At 48.8% G+C, this 23,095-nt stretch overlaps 1 protein-coding gene across 7 annotated transcripts; it reads left to right on the forward strand.

Annotated features, from left to right (window-relative positions):
• The first annotated feature begins 221 nt into the window (after positions 1-221).
• Positions 222-19,161, forward strand: fgfr1a (fibroblast growth factor receptor 1a). 7 transcript variants are annotated; one of them, XM_055511460.1, is made up of 19 exons: positions 222-831; positions 1,361-1,529; positions 3,353-3,533; positions 7,550-7,792; positions 7,911-8,000; positions 8,442-8,614; positions 10,010-10,133; positions 10,553-10,743; positions 11,014-11,164; positions 14,338-14,534; positions 14,833-14,978; positions 15,097-15,218; positions 15,711-15,821; positions 16,365-16,555; positions 16,691-16,813; positions 16,894-16,964; positions 17,058-17,195; positions 17,603-17,708; positions 17,807-19,161. In XM_055511460.1, exons 3-19 carry the CDS (start codon positions 3,380-3,382, stop codon positions 17,981-17,983), a joined length of 2,508 nt encoding a protein of 835 aa, XP_055367435.1. In that variant the 5' UTR covers positions 222-831; positions 1,361-1,529; positions 3,353-3,379; the 3' UTR covers positions 17,984-19,161. The 7 variants fall into 7 exon arrangements, with proteins under 7 accessions (XP_055367435.1, XP_029017160.1, XP_029017161.1 ...); XM_029161327.3 differs by lacking the exon at positions 1,361-1,529 and having other exon boundaries at positions 222-496; XM_029161328.3 differs by lacking the exon at positions 1,361-1,529 and having other exon boundaries at positions 222-433.
• Positions 19,162-23,095: the final 3,934 nt, after the last annotated feature.

Raw genomic sequence — 23,095 nt, forward strand, 5'->3', positions numbered from 1 at the left:
TTACACTTTTACCCCTTTTTTTCAAGCTCTACGCATAACTACGTTTAGTACAGATTGGGGGCTAAATGCAGGTATATGTTTTACAGAAATCTCTATTTTTAGTAAAATCCGTCTACCCAAAGACCACGTTTGTTGGTTGTCTTTGATGGTGACTTTTATTTTATAATCCTCACCCGGAAGTCGCTACGGTCGCGCCGGTCACATTGACCACGGTCCGGAGGATGCGCAAACTCTGAGATTTAAGGGGGGAGGTTTGGAGCAGCTCGGACTCTCGTCGTTTTATCAGCGTTTCTCCTCCAGGAATAGCCCCAAAACACTCGACAGGATCGGTTCAAGGAGCGCTGGCTTGTAACGACACCACAGCGGGCGACGAATTCAGACGGTCGGGGCGATAAGCGAGGGCCGAACAACTTTTGGAACACAGTTTGCGGAGGTGAGCGTCGCGAGATAAAGAGACGCCGCCGCCGCCGCCGCTCCTCGGATCTTTGTGCGCTAGGTGAGATTAAAAAAGCAGCGTGGCGCCAGGGGAAACCTCGACCCCGCGTTGGGATGAGCGAACGTAACGCTAATTAGACTTTAGTTTCCGCCGCGGTAATTGTTCGTCTGTGGGATACACGCGTTTTTTTTATTTTTATTTTGACTATCGCAGAAGTTTGTTTATAGAGAAACGCGCAGCCTTTGTCGCCGAACGCCGATAGATTGCAGTGATCCGAGCGGCTCCTCTTTGGAGCCTACGCGTCTGCGCCTGGATTTACTGTTTCTGCGCGTCCGATCTCGGCCCAGGAGTCCTCCCCGTCGGAACCGCAGCGGCCCCCGGCAGCCCACGGCGAGGTGAGTCTCCGAACGGCTTCGCTTTGATTTTTGCCTCGCTTTAATGTGTGTTTACGTGCAGAATGGCTCCACTGTTATTTCCCACACTGAGGAATTTCGCCCGTTTTAATTTGCAGGCAGTTCTTCGAGCTGGCGCCGTCTTTCTTTACAAACCATGTTTTTGTTCCCATAAAATCAGTGAAGTTCGTTTGCTTTCGCCAGTTTTCAGACTTTTAGATCGGTAGCAGTAAAGCACAAGGCCTAAAAGTTGCCGGCAGTCTTGCTTTGATTTTCTGCCTAAAGTCACAACAGACGCTTTTAATCAGATACGATCATTTCCTTGAGCAATTTCAAAAGAGTAAAGCACAAAAAAGCAAATATTTGAACCAGCACATGATCTGATCTGAAACCTAATGGATCCATAACTCTGAACATCTTTTGATTGTTTTGTAATGGTGCCATCACATGTACTGTGTGGCTTTAACAATGATCCCAGTCACCTCATACGTCTCTAGTTATGTCTTTTAGCTCTGTCACGTTTGTGTCACAGGCCAAATCATTGAGCGAAGCTGAATTCTTCTTGATCGTCATCTTTCTCTAAAAAAAATCACGGAGCAAATCGCTGCTTCACTAATGCGGTGAGGTCTGTCTCGGAGGACGGCCATCATTACTGCATCTGTCACAGAAGTCTGGGTCTGCAGGGGCCAGGCTGATGTTATGTAAAGCTCTAAATGTTATGTTCTAAAGAGAGAGAGATGATGGATGGTTTCGATGAGCAGCGTGTCCACAGGGACTTCACCAGGGAGAACGCTTTTCTTTCCCTCAGACGTGCAATGGGAAGTGAGGGAGAGTCGTGCCCTTTAAATTACTAGTCTGCCCCCATGGCAGAGAATCATTCTTAAACTGTGCGCTTGAATCCGCCATGCTTTTTTTTTTTTTTTTCATGTTCATCTGGAAGTTTTACGATTAAGTAGCCTAGACTTCCGTTAACTCTAGGCGTGTGTGTGTTTGGTTAATATTATAATCCATAAATCGTGCGATAGCAGTGTGGACAGGCTGGACATTAATTGTCTTTCATACGCGTTTTATTGTGGCCCCATGAAACCGGATCCGCCTCTGTGCTGCGTCGATGGCAGGCCACTGATTGAGATTGCAGAGCAGAAGTGTCTGTTTTGTGAAAACAGGAGCCTTGGGGGAAATGGTCTGATGCGCCGGCGTCCACTGAACTGCAGCCATGTGCCGAGCAGCCTGTTGCTGGCTCGCGGAGCTGGGACGGGCTCTGCAGAATTTGAGAGCTGAGGAATTTCATGCATGGGTGGCACTGAACAGTAATCGTGTTCTGGGCCGTGTTGTGGGTTCGGCTTGTAACCTTTTGTCTTTTCTATAATGAGAGGAGCTAAATGTGTCGTGTATGTTCTAATCGGTTCACTTCAGCCCTCTTTCTGTGCCAGATTTCCATAAAGATGTGTTGTTGTTTTTTTTTTCCCTCCATCTTTTTAAAAGCAGTTCAGGTTTAATGTGCAACTCGTTCACCACTGGGAAAGAGTATGACACAGCATGGAGTCATACTCCGAAGAAGCTACCTCCTCTTTTTTTTTTATTTATTTATTTATATAATTATTAGCAATCGTCGTAATGACAAAGCCTCGAGGAACGTGGTCGGCCTCCGGGTTCCTTCTGTGTGGCAGCAAACGCACTGGCTCCCTCCCAAACACTGACTCACTGCTTAGAGAGCGGCGATGACCACGCTCCTTTATCCCCCTCGGACCCCTCTGACCCAGCTCAGCTGCTGGAACACTGGACCATTCTTGGAAAGTGAAATTGAATTGGTTTTGAGCGGAACACAATGAGTGTTTCAGTGACGAGCGCCCGGACAAACGCTCACCTCTTCAAGGAAACCACGGCTCCGTCTGAGCGGGACGCTGTGTGGGACGTTTGGGGGGCTTCTGTGACGCTTGTGTCGGTGTCTCACAGAAAGGAGTGGGAGGTAAATTGAAAAAAAAAACCCCAGCATTTGTTTGAGGCGTCTTGACAATTCAAGGGAGCAAATGGGCCCAGAGGGGGGTTGAATTTGCCAGTGGGGACCAGAGCCAACTGTTAGGTGATAGATTTCTCAGCTTGGAAATGATGCCTGGCCGTCTCTTTCTACAAGGGTGGCACATAATGAGTTGTGTTTTTAGCATTTCAGCAAACTCCCCCGTGGGTGGGTTCATGGGGGCTACGGTCAAGAGTTAATCCGATGCTGCTCTGAGTTTCAAAGGATCCTGGACATCCTAATCTATTAGCAAGCACGCTGCCTTTTAATCTGCTCTCTATGTAATGTCAGTCCTGACTCTTGTTGCCATTGAGAGCCTTCTTATCTGCAGCTTCTTATCAGCGTGTTTTTGAAGCAGCAGCTCTAAATGCTAAGGCTGCTAAGCCACTGTGTGAAGATTGACCTCTCCTGGCGTTTATTTCCTCCTCGAGCTTAAAAGTTCACCTTTTGGTTCTGATAACACACTTGTGAAGGTTCACCAACGTCCTCCTCTCCGTTTGTTTTCAGCTGAGCGCTGCCAATGACCCGCTGCTGATGTACCAAAGACATGAATGGGGTTCCAGTCGCGTAAGAGCCGTCAGTCGTAGGTCCCTCAGCAGGATGCTGATGAGGCAAAGGACACTTGTGGTTCTGGCTCTGCTTGCCCAGGTTTTAACGACCCAAAGTCGTCCTGCTGACACCGATGAAGGTAAGACCGCACATGTTCACACTTCCTCTGCTATTGATAAAGATCACCGTCGGTGAACTCAGGAAGCCATTAACACCTCAGATTGATTTGATTCTTCACCGGCTCTTAACCAATAAAATTGTAGCACCAATGTTTTTAGTAATTAATGTACGACTACAGTACAGTACGACTGAATTTTTTTTAATTGAAGAATTCCGCCCGCTCCGGCTGCTGCACCCGTACGTAGAGTTCTGAAAAGGGGGGAAAGAGGCACTGAAATCGAATCCCTAAAAATGTGTCTCTTGGATCGGGTCCAGCAGCGTAATAGCTGCCTGGACTTGTGGCTGGATGGGTTTGGATGTTTACACTTTGCTGTCGGAAGTAGGGACCAGCAAAAGAATATGCTACAGCTCGGCATTATAATTAGGGTGATTAAGCAAAAGGGTCTCTGTTGCGTTGTAAGCCCTAAAATAAACCTGGCGTGGCTCTGTTGAAGCCAGCAGTTGAACGGAGAGGAGTAAATGACTCCCATGTGTAGCCCGAGGGCAGCCCCACCACCTAGCAGTCTCTGCTCTTTTTCCTTTTGTAATGAAAAGGTATTTGTTGTCACTGGGAGAGGAGTTAACTTCCAGGGAAACTATAAATTAGAGGGGTTTTTTTTGACAAGAAAGAAAGGAGATGCTACTTTGAGCCCTCCCTTATCCTCTAGGATAAGGTTTCTGAGGAGAATGTTTGTCTTCCAAGGTGAGCCATAAATTTTCGGTGGTGTGTGTGTGTGTGTGTGTGTGTGTGTGTGTGTGTGTGTGTGTGTGTGTGTGTGTGTGTGTGTGTGTGTGTGTGTGTGTGTGTGTGTGTGTGTGTGTGTGTGTGTGTGTGTGTGTGTGTGTGTGTGTGTGTGTGTGTGTGTGTGTGTGTGTGTGTGTGTGTGTGTGTGTGTGTGTGTGTGTGTGTGTGTGTGTGTGTGTGTTGGGGGGGGTCCTCATACATTCGTGCTCCACCCAGTTCACCAAATGGCCAGGTACTATCTATCCGCCTTTGTGGACCCCCCCCCTCGCAGTCTTTAGCCTGGGAATGAACCCCCCCACCACACACACACACACACACTTCCCTGCTGGGTGACGGATGGTTTCAGCTGTCGACAAACAATCACAGCAGAAGCATTTGGTTGAATTCCTTTTGTCTGGGGTGGGGAAACAAAATAGTTATATTGAAATGGCCGTGTTTTATGCGTGCTTTTATTGTTTGTCTTGTTTTGTGTGTGCGTGTGTTGTTCACATAACAAAAGGACATTCAGGGGCCACACAGAGAAACGCATTGCCCCTAACCCTTTCCTCCGTGTGCTCATTCACCAAACCCTCACTCCATATTTCTGCATTTGCCCATTCTGTTGCCTCTCATTTACAAAAAGCACAGCGCTGGCTGATGAATGAGCAAAGTTACAGATTTAAGCCACAACTCAAATGTCTGTTAAATCATATTCACATACATCACTCCCCTCCCATATTTTTTGTCTCCTTGTATGTTTCCCTGCATCTGTTTGTAGCTTCTGAATCGTAGGTTGTGGTTTTGCAACGCTTGCAATTAATGACATCCTACTTGTAGGATGTCGGATGCACTGATTTGGATGATACTAGAAGAGCTTTGCATCACGCCGACGGTCCTCGTAGCCCCCAAGTGTTAATCACGCCGAGTGTCAGCAGCTCATTTAGGAATGAAAAGAGCCTCTGCTTGGGAGGGGGCCTTCAGGAGGGACCCTTGCTCTGTGGATTTCTTTGGGCTTGCTAATAGGTTTTGTCCCATTCTTTTGCTTCCTGCCAGTGCTGCCCTTTGTGTCCCACCAATCCCCTCTACGCGTCACCCACCCTCTCACTGTGCCGCGGTCTTATTGGCAAAGGAAAACGGCCATAGCCATTTTGCGTGTGCCACCGCAGAGTTGCAGCCGGCCTCACTTTACTGCGTTGAACCGTGAGTGCAGGAAATCCCAAAAGTCATTCATGCTGCATATTGCTTCCTATCTTGTAGCCAGAGATGGTTCCACAGACCGGCGCCAACTCCTGCTTTCAGTTGGGCCCGAGTTTACAGGCCAGTTAGTTCAGTTCTCTCCCACCTAAAACCTGTGAGCTCTTTGTTCTCCACCAACATTTCTTTAATGGTTCTTGTAATTAGGCTGATTTCAAACGATGTCAATCAATTGTTCCAAATGGTTGCGAGAGCACATGAGAGGCCATTCCAGATGGGCTGCGTTCTGAAAATACAGTGCTTAATCTATTTTAATCCAATCAGCATCAGGAGGATTAACCGAGATGAAACATCCTGAAATTCAAAGGAAATGTCAGAAACTTGGCACTTACGTTCATGAAGAGCTGAAAATAAACTTGCTAGGAGGGATAACTGCTAGTTATTATTATTATTATTATTATTATTATTTTTATCAACAAGTAATAAAAACAATGAAATGTGCTATATTATAGTGGTTGAGTTAATTTGACCAGTTTTCGTGTCTTCAGTTTCAACTCTGTGGTCACAGAAGCACAACTGGTCCTGACTGGCGTACAATAAAGCAACAGGCGGATTTTACAGCCTGGTGGACATTTTATGATGTCAACAGCTGGGACGTTGACGCTGCCTTATCGGTGGCAATAACAGGAGCCCTCGTGGCGAGGCCTGGCCAGTTCGCATCGCTCGTGGCCCGTCGCTAAATGCCTCCTTTTTACTTTTCCTCCTCTTTGGTTTTGTTTTTGAGGAGAAAGTCGATCCTACCCCCTGGCCCCTTTTTCCTGCTGGGATTAAGGGCCTGTCAGACATATGTGATCCAGGAAATACCTTTACAAGGCCCAAGTGGGGTCACCATAGCAACTGGCACTGGAACCTGCCGCTGCAGGCCCTCTCCTGCTCACTCCTGTGCACATGCTCACTGGCTCGCTCTCGCTGCTCCCTCTTCCTCTTTATTGTTAGGGGGCCTTTGTTGTGATGGTGGGAGGGATTAGTCGGCTTTGGTGATATTGTCCCGGGGTTACGCCATATAGATGCACTTCCTGTCGCGCGAGAGCTTGTTGACAAACGCGATGTGCTTTTGAGAACAGTTGAGCATAATGTAATTTTGAGCGCTTGCTCACCAGTATGACTTTTGATTATCTACTTCAGTTGGTCTTGTGCTGAAGGATGTGTGAAGGAAATGGAGGGTGAGTGTAATGAAATCCCTCGTGGGGCCACTAAAATAGAAAATGCAATTTTCTGTGTGGTGCTGAGCATGAGGAGTTTTGGCACGGCTGCTTTGTTCAGACAAATCAAATGTGTGTGTGTGTGAACCAGAAGTAAACTATTGGTCACCAGAAATTTATTTTGACAATTAATTTTTAGTTTTTTTTTCGCTCCACTTGTCGCCCTTTTGAACTGGTTGTCAGGCAAAGTAACACATTTACATTTATCTTCTTGACCTAAAAAAAGCAACTATCAGTTAATTGTTCCTGAAAATAAACAGTGGCTGCAGCTTATCTATGTTGACAGGAGGCCGCGTTACGTACCCACATCAGCTCTCTGTACCTTGTTTGCTTCCACGGCCTGAGAGTGTGACACTAGAACCAGGATCGCGAGCAACTTTATCCACTCGCATTCTTTCCTGTTTGTGACCAGCATCACCATTGTGATGGACAGCGTGTCGGCCTGATTGCGTTAGCGCCTCTGCCCCTGCAGACCGCGCAGCCACTTAGCGCGAGGGGGCTCAGGTGTTTTGCTCCGTGTTGTCGCCCCTTCTCTTCATTCCTCTAATTGAATTGTACCTTTTTTTTTTCCTGACCAGTTTGTGCCTGGCTGACGAGGTTTGGCTGATTTGGGCTCGGATTTGGTTTGGGGGAGAGGTTAAACAGACTGCGTGCTGGGAGGAAGGACTTTTATGTTCCCCGCGTCTGTTTCATGATTAAAGTACTTCATGTGTTTACAGTTGAGATACAGACCAGGTTTCTAGCCTGAGCATTTTACACAATGTGGTGATTCAACCATAATTTCTTCATAATAACACTCTTATCGTTGTTTTGTAGTCTCTGTGGAAACACAGCCCCAGCTGTACACGCTCTATCCTGGGGACCGGCTGGATCTGAAGTGCTCCACCAAGGACTCGCTTCATGCCGTCAACTGGACCAAGGACCACGTGGTCATAGTGGATGGAGAACACACACGGATCCGCAATGGCCAGCTGGAGATCGAGGCCGTGGAGCTGACAGACTCTGGTCTATATGCGTGTATGACCTTTGGCAACTACAGCCGGTCCTTCAACGTCACAGGTAAAGTCATACAAACAAATAGAAGCAAAGATCGTAGCTTTACTTTGAGTCATGCTCTCGGCACAGAGGTGTTGCTAGTGCTTCATGGATGACAGAGGTGTTTCCATTCTCTCACTAGTCGATACGCTGGCCTCATCTGAGGACGATGATGAAGATGAGGAGTCTTCGTCGGAGGAAGCTAAACTGTTGGGCAGTCAAAAACTGTTGCGTAAGTGGACGCTTGGTTTACATTCGCACACACGCTCAAATTCACACGGTTGTAGGCATTTGTCGTGAAAGGTCAGTGATTCAGGGGCCTCATGATTCAATAATGGGCCTGTCGCGTGCGTGTAGGTCACACTTTGGGAATGATTTCACTGTGAATCAGAAGGGTTCTGCTGTCTCACTCACAGCCTTTCCAAGAAGAATGTCCCTGCGGTGACTAACTGTGGTTAACCTTAGTTGTCTTCCAATTTGCCTGCATAGCAATTTAGACACTGAGGCTTCATCGTCTGACTACTGCCGCTCGCTGCCCACAACTGTCTAGCAGTTGTCAAGTATGGGAGTGAGACTGACCTTGGGTTTATAGTCTGCTCCCAGAGCTCCATCTCCCCCTGACATTTGCCCAGCCTGAAAATATTTCTGATTTTAGTTTTGTCTTCCTCTCCAGCAATGGCCCCACAGTGGGCTCATCCCGAGAAAATGGAGAAAAAGCTTCACGCCGTCCCGGCGAGCAAGACCGTGAAGTTCCGCTGTCAGGCCAATGGCAACCCGACTCCTACGCTGAAATGGTACAAGAACGGCAAGGAGTTCAAGAGAGACCACCGCATCGGAGGCTTCAAGGTGGGTGACGAGATGAAACCGTGTGTGTGCCCCCCCCTCCATTTCCCCACACCATCGCATTCCCTTTGAGCGGAGGTGCTCGGCTCCACATTAGCTCACCACCGCCTCCCCTGGAGGAGGACGCGTTCCGTGAATGGAAAGCAGAGGCAAGTTTCGCATCTGACCTGAGGAACAATGCGAGACGAAACTCTGACACAAAAAGAAACGTTGCGCTAAAGTAATAGTAGCTCCGGGTGGGCAATCCTAGCCATTCCTTCGGATGGATAACAGTAGCTGTTCTCACCCTGCGTGTCACTCTTTCTGTAATTACACCCTGTCTTTATATATTGGTGTGTTCTCCAGCCTCTATATTTATTCCAGGCTGTGTATACTAGCGGCTCCTGCGCAGGTGTGCAGATGTTGACGGGCATAACAAACATCCCTCCTCATCTTCTGCGTCTGCTTATGCCATCGAGGTGTAGACTAATTCGTCCCCTTCCCCAGATGGGAGCATTTAGGAGTTTCCTCCCAACTGCCTGCTCCACTTGTCCCCACTGAGCCCCGCACCCAGCCAGGCAGCACACTTAACCATCTGGCTTTCTGGTGGGCTTTTTTTGTTTTGTTTTTTTGGTCAAGGTGCAGAGGTCTGCACCAGCGGCCGGGGAAGTCTCTCGTTCCTCCCACACTCTTGCTTTTATAGCAGGCTTCTATTGTTCGTATCGTCTGCGTGTAGACGTGCAGGAGGGAGAGAATAATGTTGACCACATGTATAGTGAAGCCAAGCACAACACATCTGGCAGCCGGCAGCTGGGCTTCCTCATCACGTTTGTAGCTAAATGAGGGAAAGCTTATGGTTCCGTGTGTGTGTGTGTGTGTATATGCATGTTTGATGTTGCCAGTGCCTTAAAGCTTTGACGGTTAAACACACGCTGCCCGTCCCGGCAGATTTATGGAAAAAAAACTGTAACGTGTCTTGGGGAAAAAAAGAGCCAGACATTAGTGGAGTCTAATAGGACAGATTTTCATATACGTCTGCCCTCAAACCTAATTTACCTGTGGTCTCCGGGAGGCGCGACAAAGATCTGCTGCTGACTGGGCGTTCTCTCAGGAAGAGGGGGCGAGGTGCTACTTTGTTATCACATCATACATCGTTGTTCTTGTTAGCACTTGTATCTAAAGCAGCAACGTTGGACTGATTAAATGTGTCTGTTTGTGGTAATCAGATGCTATCAAGATTTTAGCTTTGAGTCTAAGAAGGGGGGAAAAAAACAGTTGACCTTTTTACTAAATAATTTCATAGCTAATAGGAAACTATGGCAGATTTACCATGAGTAATTTTTTATTAACATTGTTTTTAATTATCATGTGCTGTCATCCACTCCAAACCCAAGTTTGACTTTCTCAACCTTTTTTCAGGTTCGTGACCACGTGTGGACCATCATCATGGAATCTGTAGTTCCCTCCGACAAGGGAAACTATACATGCGTGGTGGAAAACCAGTATGGAAGCATCAATCACACCTATCAACTGGATGTAGTCGGTGAGAGCAAACCGCTTCACAAATGTGGTGAACCAGTACATGAGACTAACCCATCAAATATAATCTTATGACCGAGACACACCCAAGGTCCTGTAGAATACTTCTCTGTTTACTTTAAAGCCTTATCAATCATGAAAATGGCAGTTTATTTTCACAGTAACTGCTCTGGATTTTAGACATAATGTGTATAAATTATTAATACTGCTTAGATTCTTCACAGAAGCAGTCATAGTTCGATGTCACTGCTTAATTCTTTAATCAGCCTTTCCCTGTGTCAAACATTGACATGATTAAAAATACACACGGCTGACTGACCGTTAATCTTAAATTATTGCTTCCGTGTTTGTCTGGCCTTTTGTACTTCACGTCTCAGCAACTGCCAACATCATTTCCGTCCACTGACTTTGCTCGCGTTGCAGAGCGCTCTCCGCACAGGCCGATCCTGCAGGCGGGCCTGCCGGCGAATCGCACCGCGGTGGTGGGCAGCGACGTGGAGTTCGAGTGCAAGGTGTTCAGCGACCCGCAGCCGCACATCCAGTGGCTGAAGCACATCGAGCTCAACGGGAGCCGCGTGGGTCCCGACGGCTTGCCGTACGTCCGAATACTCAAGGTAGGAGTTACCTGTCGCTACGGCAACCAGGCCGAGCCCTCACCCTGCATGTGGTACAACAAGAATTAAGTGTAAAGCAAAGAGGAAGTAGAATAGTATTCTAGGATCAATTATGTATGTCATTGATATTGGTTTGCATTTCTTTTAAGGCTGTGTCAGTAATTTACGGAGACCTGCACTGCTTAAGACTGTAAATACTATCGTTTGACCGAGTGTCCTGTGTTTGGGGCTTTCTTTTCCTTGTTGCACATGACCTGTCTTTATTTCCAGCATTCTGGGGTCAATAGCTCGGACGCTCAGGTGCTGACCCTCTACAATGTGACTGAGGAGGACAGCGGACAGTATATATGTAAAGTGTCCAATTATATAGGAGAGGCCAATCAGTCAGCCTGGCTGACTGTCATCAGATATGATCCCACAGGTAACCACCGTGTAGCAGCTCGGGGACAACACAGTGGAGGCGCTTCTGGGACCACCTGGGGAAAACACTAGGGCTGTAAAAGTCAGGACAGCCTCGGCCGTTTCTCTCCTCCCACCCTCCCTCCGTTTTTCCCGCCTTCTCTCCTGCCTCAGTGCTCCTGACTGTAAATGACGCTATGGAAAATTCCCAGCAGACCAGTTGCGAGTGTTTTAGTCTCAGGTTTATGTTTTGAGCCGTCCTCATTCCTGCACTGTGCCCGTGCTCTGCCCTCCTAATATGGGCCTCCTCTGCCATCCTCTTCCATTACTCTCGCCCCCTTCCCCTTCAAAGTCCTCCCTTGCCCTTCATGTAGCGCTCACATCCCCCCCCCCTCGCTCCCCCATCTGTGCTCCACTTACCTATGTTTCACAGACCTACTGTTGTTTGTCTAAGTGTGAGTGGGAGCCTGAGTGTGTGTGCCCTGATCTGCTGTGGAATTTTCCATGTTGACCATCTCTTGCATGTAGAGATGACACTGAGGTATCGGATGTGGTGGTGGGTTGGCCCTGTGTGGGGCTCAGCATTGCAGACTCAACCTAACCAGCTCCACTAACAGCTACCGGAGGTCTCTTCCTGACAGAGTCCTCTGCAGGGGCTCTTGGTGGTACTTTTTGTTTTTTTTTTTGGGCAGATGGTGTTGGATCGAGGAGGAGATCGCTCCTCCATTCCCTTCCTCTTTCAGAATGCTTTACTCATGGTTCCCTTTCCCCTCTTGGGCCTGTTGTTGGGTCTTCTTCCTTATCTTCTAGACCGCTGGCCTTAACACCACGGACAAGGAAATGGAAATCCTCCAACTGAGAAATGTGTCTTTTGATGACGCTGGGGAGTATACCTGCTTGGCGGGCAATTCTATCGGGTTCTCTCATCATTCTGCATGGTTGACCGTTTTTGAAGGTATCAGTGGTTCTGTCTCTCTCCTACGTTTTCCTCCTTTTCTCGTTTCCAACTCCAGCCTGGCTATCGAACGTCACATTTATCAGAACACGTCTTTGCAGACGTTAGTTCTGTTAAAGAAATGTGAGGAAGTCGGTGCAAGTTACTATACTAACTCTCCGCCCTCTCTCTGGTCAACATGGCTCCTTCTGCATCTAAAGTCTTTAGATGGAAAAGCATGTGCCATGCTGCCCTGCTTCCTAAATGAAATCACAGACTGCCAAAGAACCCGGAGCTCATGTATCAGGACAAAGAAATCAACTTTTACAAACTGTCTGGTCTTTGCTCCAAAAATAAGTTCACATAAAAATGCACCTAATGGTCGCAGCCATTCATATTTACTGAGGGTTGTTTGGCAGCTCCGATCAGATTTCACTTTGAACTGTCTCTACCGTTCCGCTCTTTAATTGGTGTTTGCATTCGATTCGGTGTAAAGCTGATTTTCTTTGACAAGCGCTGCAAATGACACATATTCCTGATGTCATTTCCTGCTGTGAGCAGCAGCAGCTGGCTTGGTAATTGGCTCTCTGTGGAGGATGAGGGTTGAATGGGCGTTTGTCCAGTTACCAAGCTGCTTGTTGGTCAACCTCTTCACACAAGTGCAGTTCACTTGTGTTGCTAGTGTTGGTGTGGGGTGTAATGGTACATTTTAGCTGGTTTGACAACCTTGGTTTGGGATGCAGTGCAACATGTACCAGGTTTCCTTTTAAAAAATAACTGATCTCAGAACTAAATTTGTAAAAAGAATGTGATGTAATGATCACAGACACAGTAAAGATAGATTTCAGTGCAAGCATTTCTATTTCTTTATTCAGAAAATTTTTAGCAGTAGCCTCATATAGGATTGTGTTTAGTTGTAAGGATCTAGGACTCAACATGATAACAGGTTGATTAGACCATTACCTTTTTGAACTACATCATCAGGTTTTAACATCATTGCCAGGCTTTTATTTTAAGCAGAACTTCCATTTAGTGAGGCCACACCCCAAACTAAGGTCTACCCCAGACAATGCTTGAGCTAAAATGTGGAGCCATTACACCCTTAGTCCTGCTCTAAATAAACAATGGTGTTTTACTAAACGGGAGGAAGAAAACATGACCCAGAATTGACCATTTTAACAGTTGTTGCAATATAGCACCTAGATCTGTTTGCTTGCCAAAGAAGCCATAGCTTACATATGCAGCACCAACACACATTATGTGTATGTATGTCTCGATAAGTTTATTATAGTTCATTGTAGCTCCTATTTTGTGCTTTGTTGTGTTTGAATTATAATTGGGCATAAAGTGTGTATTAGTAGTTTGTAATTTGTAATTGTAAAAGTAATTTTTAGTGTTAAATCGTGTGTGTGTGTGTGTGTCTGTGTGTTGGCAAAGTATAAAAGTCAGATTCTTTGAATGCAGCCATATGTTGTTTTGATTCAAACGCTGTTAACATGAGTAAGACCGGCTTTGTTGAGGAATGTCACCTGAAGCCCGGTGCTGTTTGAGTCCCATGTGTCTGTCACAAAGACTCTGGCTTTTACGTGTGTGTGTGTGTGTGTGTGTGTGTGTGTGTGTGTGTGTGTGTGTGTGTGTGTGTGTGTGTGTGTGTGTGTGTGTGTGTGTGTGTGTGTGTGTGTGTGTGTGTGTGTGTGTGTGTGTGTGTGTGTGTGTGTGTGTGTGTGTGTGTGTGTGTGTGTGTGTGTGTGTGTGTGTGTGTGTGTGTGTGTGTGTGTGTGTGTGTGTGTGTGTGTGGGTGCGTGTGTGCGTGTGTGTGCGTGTGTGTGTGCGTGTGTGTGTGCGTGTGTGTGTGCGTGTGTGTGTGCGTGTGTGTGTGCGTGTGTGTGTGCGTGTGTGTGCGTGTGTGTGCGTGTGTGTGCGTGTGTGTGCGTGTGTGTGTGCGTGTGTGTGTGCGTGTGTGTGTGCGTGTGTGTGTGCGTGTGTGCGTGTGTGTGTGCGTGTGTGCGTGCGTGTGTGCGTGCGTGTGTGCGTGCGCGTGTGCGTGTGTGTGTGCGCGTGTGTGCGCGCGTGTGTGTGCGCGTGTGTGTGTGCGCGTGTGTGCGCGTGTGCGTGCGTGTGTGTGTCAAGCATTAGTATGCATTAGTATGTTTGGTGTATTTGAGTGTGTATATATACAGGCATTTCATTCATGACCGCTGACCCTCCACCCCCACCCCTCCCTGCCTTCTGTTTCCCTGCGTGCCCCCACTCCAATGCAGCCGTCACACACAACCCTCCACCCAACCACACCTACCTGGAGGTCGTCATCTACTGCGTGGGCTTCTTTTTCATCGCAGTCATGATCGCCATCGTGATCATTGTCAAGATCCGCACCTCCTCCAAGAAGAGCGACTTCAACAGCCAGCTCGCCGTGCACAAGCTGGCCAAAAGCATTCCCCTGCGCAGACAGGTAACAGAAAGTAGATAGGGGGTTTGGAATATTTTTACCTCTTTTCTCTCTTTTCTGATAAAAGCCCGGATGCTAATGAATTAGAAACGCGTTTGACTTGTGTGTAAACTTACCCAACGTGTCTTGATGCCATACTGACAGCATTTATAGAGCTTTCAGGGCGGTTGTAGGTCTTGAACATCAGGTAAGTAGCGTGGCCTTCTTCAGTTCACAGCTGGTATTTTGCCTTCATGTCTTTCTGCTGGCCTCTGTAGAAGTGCCTGTTGTACTATGAGGAGAGTAATGTTAGCCTTCTTGCCCTCAGGTGTCTGTGGACTCGAGCTCCTCCATCCACTCCGGAGGAATGCTGGTTCGTCCGTCCAGACTCTCCTCCAGCGGCTCTCCGATGCTCTCAGGCGTGTCTGAGTATGAGCTTCCTCAGGACCCCCGCTGGGAGCTCCCCCGGGACAGGTGCACCTTCAACGACATATTTTAGTGTCACCAAAAAAAAAAGGAATTGGCTTAAAAGGGTCTAATTATAATTGTAGCCGTGCTAATTGGTTCCTTTGTGCCCTTGCTCCTTCTGCAGGCTTGTTCTTGGGAAGCCGCTGGGCGAAGGCTGCTTCGGTCAGGTGGTGATGGGAGAGGCGCTCGGCCTCGACAAAGAAAAGCCAAACCGCGTGACCAAGGTTGCAGTCAAGATGTTAAAATGTGAGTTCTCCGTCGGGCGGCGCATACAAACGGCTCGGATGATGACATGACGAACGCGATCAGCTGCAGTGGGATCAGCCAAGAAAAGCTCTTCACCGTATAGTGCAGGCTCTCTGGGGACCGGACGAACGTCCAACACCAAAGCTGTGATGACCAAACACTAAGACATCTGCTTTTGGCTCGCAGCCGCTGTGTAAACCGTGGAGCAGAGAAACATTTATGAGAACCCTCGACATCCCATATAAAACAGTTTTCATTAAACTGTGCAGAGGAGCCAGGATGCGGAGAAAGTAGCATTTATTGTCTCTCACTCCACTTAAGTGTCTTTCCCCGGGGAGCACTCTCCGAGACAAACACCGGCCTAACGCCGCAATAACAGCACTGCTTTGTGTATATACTTTGCAAGTGATTATTGTGAGGCCTTTATGGGCCTCTCCATCAACACAACACTGACCAATTATCCTAATATGATTTATTTTCCTTTCCCCGCAGCTGACGCCACCGAGAAAGACCTGTCAGATCTGATTTCAGAGATGGAGATGATGAAGATCATTGGGAAGCACAAGAACATCATTAATCTGCTGGGAGCCTGTACACAGGATGGTACGAGCAGACAGACGGGGCCCTGTGACTGACCTGCCCCGGCCCGCTCAGCCCGGCACACGCACACGCACACGCACGTGCACGCTCTCTCCCTCTCTCGTCCTATAGACAGTGTTGCTGTGAACCTCACTTTGTGGGGTGTGTAGAACAGCATGAATAAATGACTGTGACACCAGCTTCCGAGCTCGCGAGTTGAATTTAGCACAGCTGTTGCTGTTTCTCTCTATTCATCCGCAACAAAAAGACCAAAGGAAAACTAACCTCTAATGACCCTGCGGTGCACGGCGCTTCATTGCTTTCTCACCGAAACACACAGTTCTTTTGTTCTCGCTCCTTTTTATTTACCAACGTTTATCATTTTAAAATCTTTTCTTTCAGTTTATTAACTCTGCCACTTGGTGCAGGTTATGTCCGTTAGCCTCCCTGTTCCTACACATTTGCTTTTAGCCTTTAGTATTTTTCCTTAGCGCTGCCATCATTAGTGCTCTATGAAATAATGTCTATGGCTCAACTGAAATCCAAGTGTTCCATTCCTCTTGCCAGGTCCTCTGTATGTAATAGTGGAGTACGCTTCCAAGGGCAACTTACGGGAGTACCTGCGAGCTCGGCGCCCGCCGGGCATGGAGTACTGCTACAACCCCGACCAGGTTCCCGTGGAGAACATGTCCATCAAAGACCTTGTGTCCTGTGCTTACCAAGTGGCCCGCGGCATGGAGTACTTGGCATCCAAAAAGGTAACCGTGAAGCACAACTCTGGGTTTCCATCCTGAAAATCTATTGCGGCGATGTGGGCATGTGTCATGAATGCATGTGTGCAAATATTCTTTATGAATCAGGCTGAATTTTATTTCTTTTTTTTTTTTGTTCAGTGCATCCACAGAGATCTTGCTGCTCGCAATGTTTTGGTAACAGAGGACAATGTGATGAAAATAGCTGACTTTGGGCTCGCAAGAGATATCCATCATATTGATTACTATAAGAAGACCACCAACGTGAGTGCCTGTGATTTGTTTTGCCATCCGCCGCTGTGTAAACAGTCTAGTCACCCACACTGTGCTTCTCTTTCCCACAGGGTCGTTTGCCAGTCAAGTGGATGGCCCCCGAGGCCCTGTTCGACCGGATATACACACACCAAAGTGACGTGTGAGTATCCCCTCCCGTGGCTCTTCATCAGTCGGGCCCTGTTATACGAGGCGAGCGCTGAGTGCCTGCTCTCCCGCCGTCTTCTGTCTGCAGCTGGTCGTTCGGGGTGCTGCTGTGGGAGATCTTCACCCTGGGAGGCTCGCCGTACCCCGGCGTCCCGGTCGAGGAGCTCTTCAAGCTGCTGAAGGAAGGTCACCGCATGGACAAGCCCTCCACGTGCACGCACGAGCTGTAAGTGAACGTGGCCCAACTCGACCGCGAGTCACAGACTGTGGCCACAGCTGGACACACTTCCTCCCTGTTTGGCAGCACAAACATGTGGATTAGGATCTGCTGCCACGTTTGACGGAGGCAGTGTTTGTCACTGCTGCATCTCGGGCTCGGTCCAGACATTTGGCATCGATATTTATAAATTACCTGTGCGGATGTAGATCAGGACACTTCCAGGTGCCTAGCAACGTAATAATGACCCTCACCATTGTTTGCACAGTGTTCAATAAAATGAATAGCTCAAAGGTCGCGTGAGCTCCAAATGGAACGCACTGTTCAGTCGTGCTGTTACTTTCCAGCTACAGCTTATAAGAATTAGCCTTTCACCTCATCTGACTGCTCACTGTCGAACATCTTGTTTCAAACAGGTACATGATGATGAAAGACTGCTGGAACGCCGTGCCTTCTCAGAGGCCCACTTTCAAACAGTTGGTCGAGGACTTGGATCGATGTTTGGCCATGACGTCCAACCAGGTCGGTCCTCTCTTTAAATACGCCCAAGAAACTGCAATGTCTTGATTTCAGAGCCAGTTGTTGATCCCCTCCCCCCTTTCTCCTCCCTGTTTCTACAGGAGTATTTGGAGCTTTCGATGCCTCTGGACCAATATTCCCCCAACTACCCTGACACGCGCAGCTCCACCTGCTCCTCCGGCGAGGACTCGGTCTTCTCCCACGATGCCGGAGCCGAGGAGCCCTGCCTGCCAAAGTTCCCTCCTCACTCTAATGGGGCAGCCATAAAGAAACGCTGATACCTCATCTCCATTCAGACAAACACTGACATTTCCTCCACTCCCTGCCTCATGGGGTTGGACTCTTCCTCACATTCCCAGAGATTAAGCTAAAAAAAGACTGTCGCTCTGAGAGAGGAGCGTGGAGACACCTTGTAGAACTCGTTGGATCACTTGGACTGAAGAGCGCGACGGCCCCCCGGGTTTTTTTTGTTGGTCGTGGCGGTTTTAACGGGGCACTTCGTATCAACGGGAGTGGCGGTTTGTCACAGCGCGAGGGGGATGGAAGCTGTCGCCTTCGCTCCGAGCTCTCCGCGGTTCAGGAGGATGGAAATGACTGATTGTGACTGTGTCTGGCTTTCTGTCTTGCTTCCCCTCCATGGTCTCTACGTTCACGGCGAAGGACAACATTCTGCTTTTCAGACCAAATCCACAGAAAACACTACCGAGTGACATGCAGCACCGTGGTCCACTGCATCATTCACCATCTTCTTGTAAATACAGTTAGAAAGTTATAAATATGAATATATATTTACACAGTACTCCTATTTTTCTTACTGTAATGGATTTATTTTCTTTTGTACATGATTTGTTGGATTAATTTTTCAACATGGTGGTAGAGGCTGTTGGTACATAACATCAAAAAAGGATTTTGTTTTGGTGCGTCAAAATTTTGATTTCCCTTAAAATTACTGTAAAATCACCCATGGAAAAATATATGCAGCATTCTGTTTTGCTTTTCGTGTGTGTGTGTGTGTGTGTGTGTGTGTGTGTGTGTGTGTGTGTGTGTGTGTGTGTGTGTGTGTGTGTGTGTGTGTGTGTGTGTGTGTGTGTGTGTGTGTGTGTGTGTGTGTGTGTGTGTGTGTGTGTGTGTGTGTGTGTGTGTGTGTGTGTGTGTGTGTGTGTGTGTGTGTGTGTGTGTGCTTTTTTATTTTAATCTTGTACTGGCAACAACTAAACATACCGCTGGTTATATTTCACACATTGAACCCAGAAAAACATCCTTCAGCCAACATCGTGCACTTCCACTGTGCATGCCTTTCGTGTGGTGAACATAATCTCCTACTGTAAATGCTTTAACGGGAGTCGCGTTCACGGCCATGTGACGTCTGAAAAAGGTTTGCAGAACATGTACTTCATCTAAAAAAAAAAAAAGAAAAAGGATAACATTAAATAAAATTTCATTGGGTAACAAGCTACTGACGCTTTCAGAGTTTGAACTCGACTTCATAAACGGGTCTATAAATATGACGATATTCATGTTTGCGATGTAAATCATGCTTGTAACAATGGCCACTTAAAACGCTCACCCTTTTAACACAGGTTGCTGGCGGCTGATTAGAAATGATAATGAGCTGCTGACCTCAGAAGAAGCGCCGGCGAGCGCAGGGAGGTGCAGCTGGCAGTAAACCTCTAATTTATGGTGGCGAGGACGCCTTTGGTGCTGGTGCGACTCCTTCCATCCATCGGCCGCACCAACCTTGATGCCCATGTTTGGCTTCCTGCCACCGACGCATCACCTGGATTGCAGTCGCCACGCAACGCGGGTAGAATCCGGCAAACGGCACCGCTGGCTGCCGGCCCGATTTGTAAGCTGCAGGTCAGCGTAGTTCTGGACATACTGTATTACAGGAAAAGGGGGGAATGGAAGGGAACGCAGTGGCCTCGCTGGAAAACCCTGCTGTGGCGCCAGTAGCTGGAGGATGTTGGGTGAAAGGATGTTTGTCGGCTGTTTTATTATTGCAGTTCGTGAATCTGAAGGTGTTTGCTGCCTGGGGTTAATGTCCAGGATGCCGACGATGTAAAGTGACAAACATGTAACTGTCATTTTGAATTTAGTGTTTAAATGTCTTGATGGTTGTGTACTGTATGCGTCGCCATCTGCAGGCGTTAACACATTAAATTTGTCGCAGATAAACGACTAAAAAGTGAATCAAACTATAACTGTGCAAGTCAATAATGAGAAACGTGAGACTTGTGGATGTGTCATTGGTGGCTTTTGTTTTGAGGTTTTGTGCTCTTGTTTACTAGAGATGGTTTGATTTATTTAGAATTATGATGTTCAGGTCTAAACACAAGCTTTAACCCCTCCATTAATTGTGTGTGCGTGTGCGTGTGTGTGTTTTGCTTGCAGCGGTGACATCAGCCTGCTGTTGGTGGCTCCTCCATCGTCTCACAAATGAACTAATTACTTATGTGAAGGGGGAATAAGTGGTTAGTGGACGGGGCCGGGCTGTGAGACACAGAATGGGGGGTGACGAGAGCAGAACTTGAGAATAACATCCTGGCCAGCGTCCATGTGCAAGGTGAAGGAGACAGGTCTTCAGTCCTGCATTCCTCTGTAACCGCACACATCGACTGTGGGCAACCGCAGCAGAGACGGGCCTGGGTCCAGCGCACGGTACACTGTTGATTTCATAACCCGGGAGGAATTTAAATTTTCTGTTGTTTGCTGGCGCTGACAGATTCCCCACCCTCCTTCACAATGGTTAAAATGTTGACCAGATGTTCGGCGTCTAAATGCGGCCGCTGTGGCTTTGGGTGTAGTTCATTCTTGGGGACGTATTTTTATCCCAACAAACTGTGATGCGTTTAATGGCGGCTGCGGAGCGGCGGCGTGCGGCCCGGGTCCCCGTCTCCGCCGCGCTCCCCTGCTTCCTGACGCGTCGGGCTGCGCGGGCGGCTCCGCGCTGGGGCCCGGGGACGCGTCCGTGTGACAGGCGTGACAGCGGGGGTGAGCGCGGGCCACGGCCCGTCACTCACGGCCCGTCTCTGCTGCGTTTAAGTCCTCTCCTCCCGTCGTCCACATGACGCACGAGCGGACGCGTACGTGGCTGAGCCTGCATTCACTGCATCAGCTCCGCGGTTATAAAGGCCCAGTTGTGTAGCTCACAGTAATTATGCAGGAATGAGCGTGAGCGGCGGCTCGTGTTAATTATTAGTTTCTTGCATTTGCGTCTGCCACTTCATTTGTTTGGGTCGAGGCCAGTGATTCCGTCACTTTTGGACTCGGATGTGCTGAGATGTCCTTGTGCCTGACCCACCTTCAAACCAGCTTCAATTATTGAATATTTGCCTTTAGAGTGTTCCGGTTGAGTGATGAGTTCAAGGTCGTCTCTGTGACCTCCCCACCTCTGACTTCATAGTCTTGCTGGCTACAAACTAAACAAAAGAATACTAATGATCACTCGCCAGTAATGTGTGCGCGGCCGGGTTTGTGGACAGAGTATTTATGGTGTCTGGAGGCGTGGGTGTGGCGAGGTAAATGAGATGGGTGAGGTAAATGAGATGGGTGAGGGTGTTTGTTTGGTTTCCAGCTCGCGGCGCGGCGGGGCGAGGGGCCGCGGTGTCTGTCTGACGAGGCGCGCGTTGGCGGCCGCACAAAAAACGAGCGACGCCTACGGGCGCGGCCACGCCCCTTTCCCACCGGATCGACTTTCTTCCGCGCAGGAATGAGACACGGACACCTCCTCCAGGCTGAGACACACAATCTGGGTCTGTCAGGGCCTTTATCAGGCAGGGATCAACTGGTGCGCCGGGCCTTTCTCCGCGGATCACCTGCACGCGCATTCCTTCGGAACGTCCTCGTCCCGGGAGGCGTATCGCCTGTCTTTTATTGGGGGGGGGGGGCAGTTGCTCCGATGCATTGTGCTGAATGAAAGGCAGCAGGAGAGACGCGTTAGAGGAATCCTCGAAATATCAGAGGTTTAAAAATAAAAATAAGACGTGTTGTGTGTTTTGTGACAGTGTGAGGATAATGACAGCGTGCGCTGCTGGGTGCGACGCCGCAGCTCAGGGCTCCTCCGAGGCCTCGTGCGGATGCCGCAGCCGCCCTCAGCGGCCGCTGCTTCAGCCCGAACGCCCGCTTCTCTTAGAGACCAGATAAGAGCTGGGATGAATCAAAGGCGCAGCGTCACTGCACACAGGACTCTAATCATATCACTCGCCCCTGAGCCATATGTCTTTGTACTCTCTTTAATTGAATTGGGCCGAGGATGAGATTGGCTGACATACCTTCCAGTGACGGAGGGGGGGGGGGGGTCGGGATGGTTGTTTTCTTGGCACGGTTCGATATGAAATCCGAACCAGTAGTTTCATTTACAGGCTTCAGGTAACAGGTTAACAGACGTGCCCACGGGGCTCAGCATTTATTGTCGGGTATTAAATCGACGTGAATTTCATCGACTCGTTTGCCCCCCCCCCCGCGCCTCCTCGTTAAACCCCGGCTCGTCAAAGGCGACAAACGCCTTATTAAATTTCTCGGTCACGCGTGGGTTCTCCCCCGGTGTCTCCCGGCTCACCGGGGAGGACGTGCGACGTCAGCCTGGCCTCGGGCTTTGGCGGCTCGGTTACTGGCATCTACAGCATCGGGCGCTGGATTTGCGGGAGACACGCAAAATCAAGAAAATCGCCCGAGCCGCAGCTGCAGACCGAAACGGCGCAAAAAAAAGGCACGACGTGTTTGCGCACGTTTGAGTGAAATCTCTCCACCTCGGTGAGACCTGTGTGAAGAGCGTAGCCCCGAGCTGGGATTTTCCCCTGACAGCTCTGAGGTGAGACACACTACATTTAGCGTCCTGTGCGCGCAAAGGGCCTCACTGTGCAAACGCAACTCGAACGGAACCAGCCCGAGACGTCCGCCTTGGCTCCTCGGCCCGCGATCGGAATAGGATGTGGGTTTGAAACCGAGTCAGAGGCTGTGACTCACGTGTAACGCTGTCCAGCGAGCACTGGGAGCGGAGGAAGAGGCGTGGAGCTCCCACTGGAAACTACAGCCGAGCCAAACGGCGGAGGACGCGGTCAGACCTTGAAAGGCTGGTGAAGGAGACGGGCCAAGCGCCCCCCCCCCTCCACTCAGCTCCCTGCGTGAGCGGGGACTCGGCTGAACTCTCTCTCTCTCTTTTTTTAAATCTTCATTATAACTGATAGGAAACAAGGCCGCTCCGGAGACACGGCTGTTAACGCGCAGACGCCGCAGAGACGCGCTCCACAAGCGTTATTTTTGCACGAATGCATTTAAATAAATAGTAGAATAAAGCAACGCTCTCATGCCTGGTTTAAAGGTAGTTTATGAATCGGATAATTACATAGCAACTAACGGCGGTAGATGCGTGACCTTCTTATAATGACATG

The sequence above is a fragment of the Betta splendens genome, chromosome 9 (assembly GCF_900634795.4).
Source record: "Betta splendens chromosome 9, fBetSpl5.4, whole genome shotgun sequence".
In the NCBI taxonomy this organism is placed as follows: domain Eukaryota; kingdom Metazoa; phylum Chordata; class Actinopteri; order Anabantiformes; family Osphronemidae; genus Betta; species Betta splendens.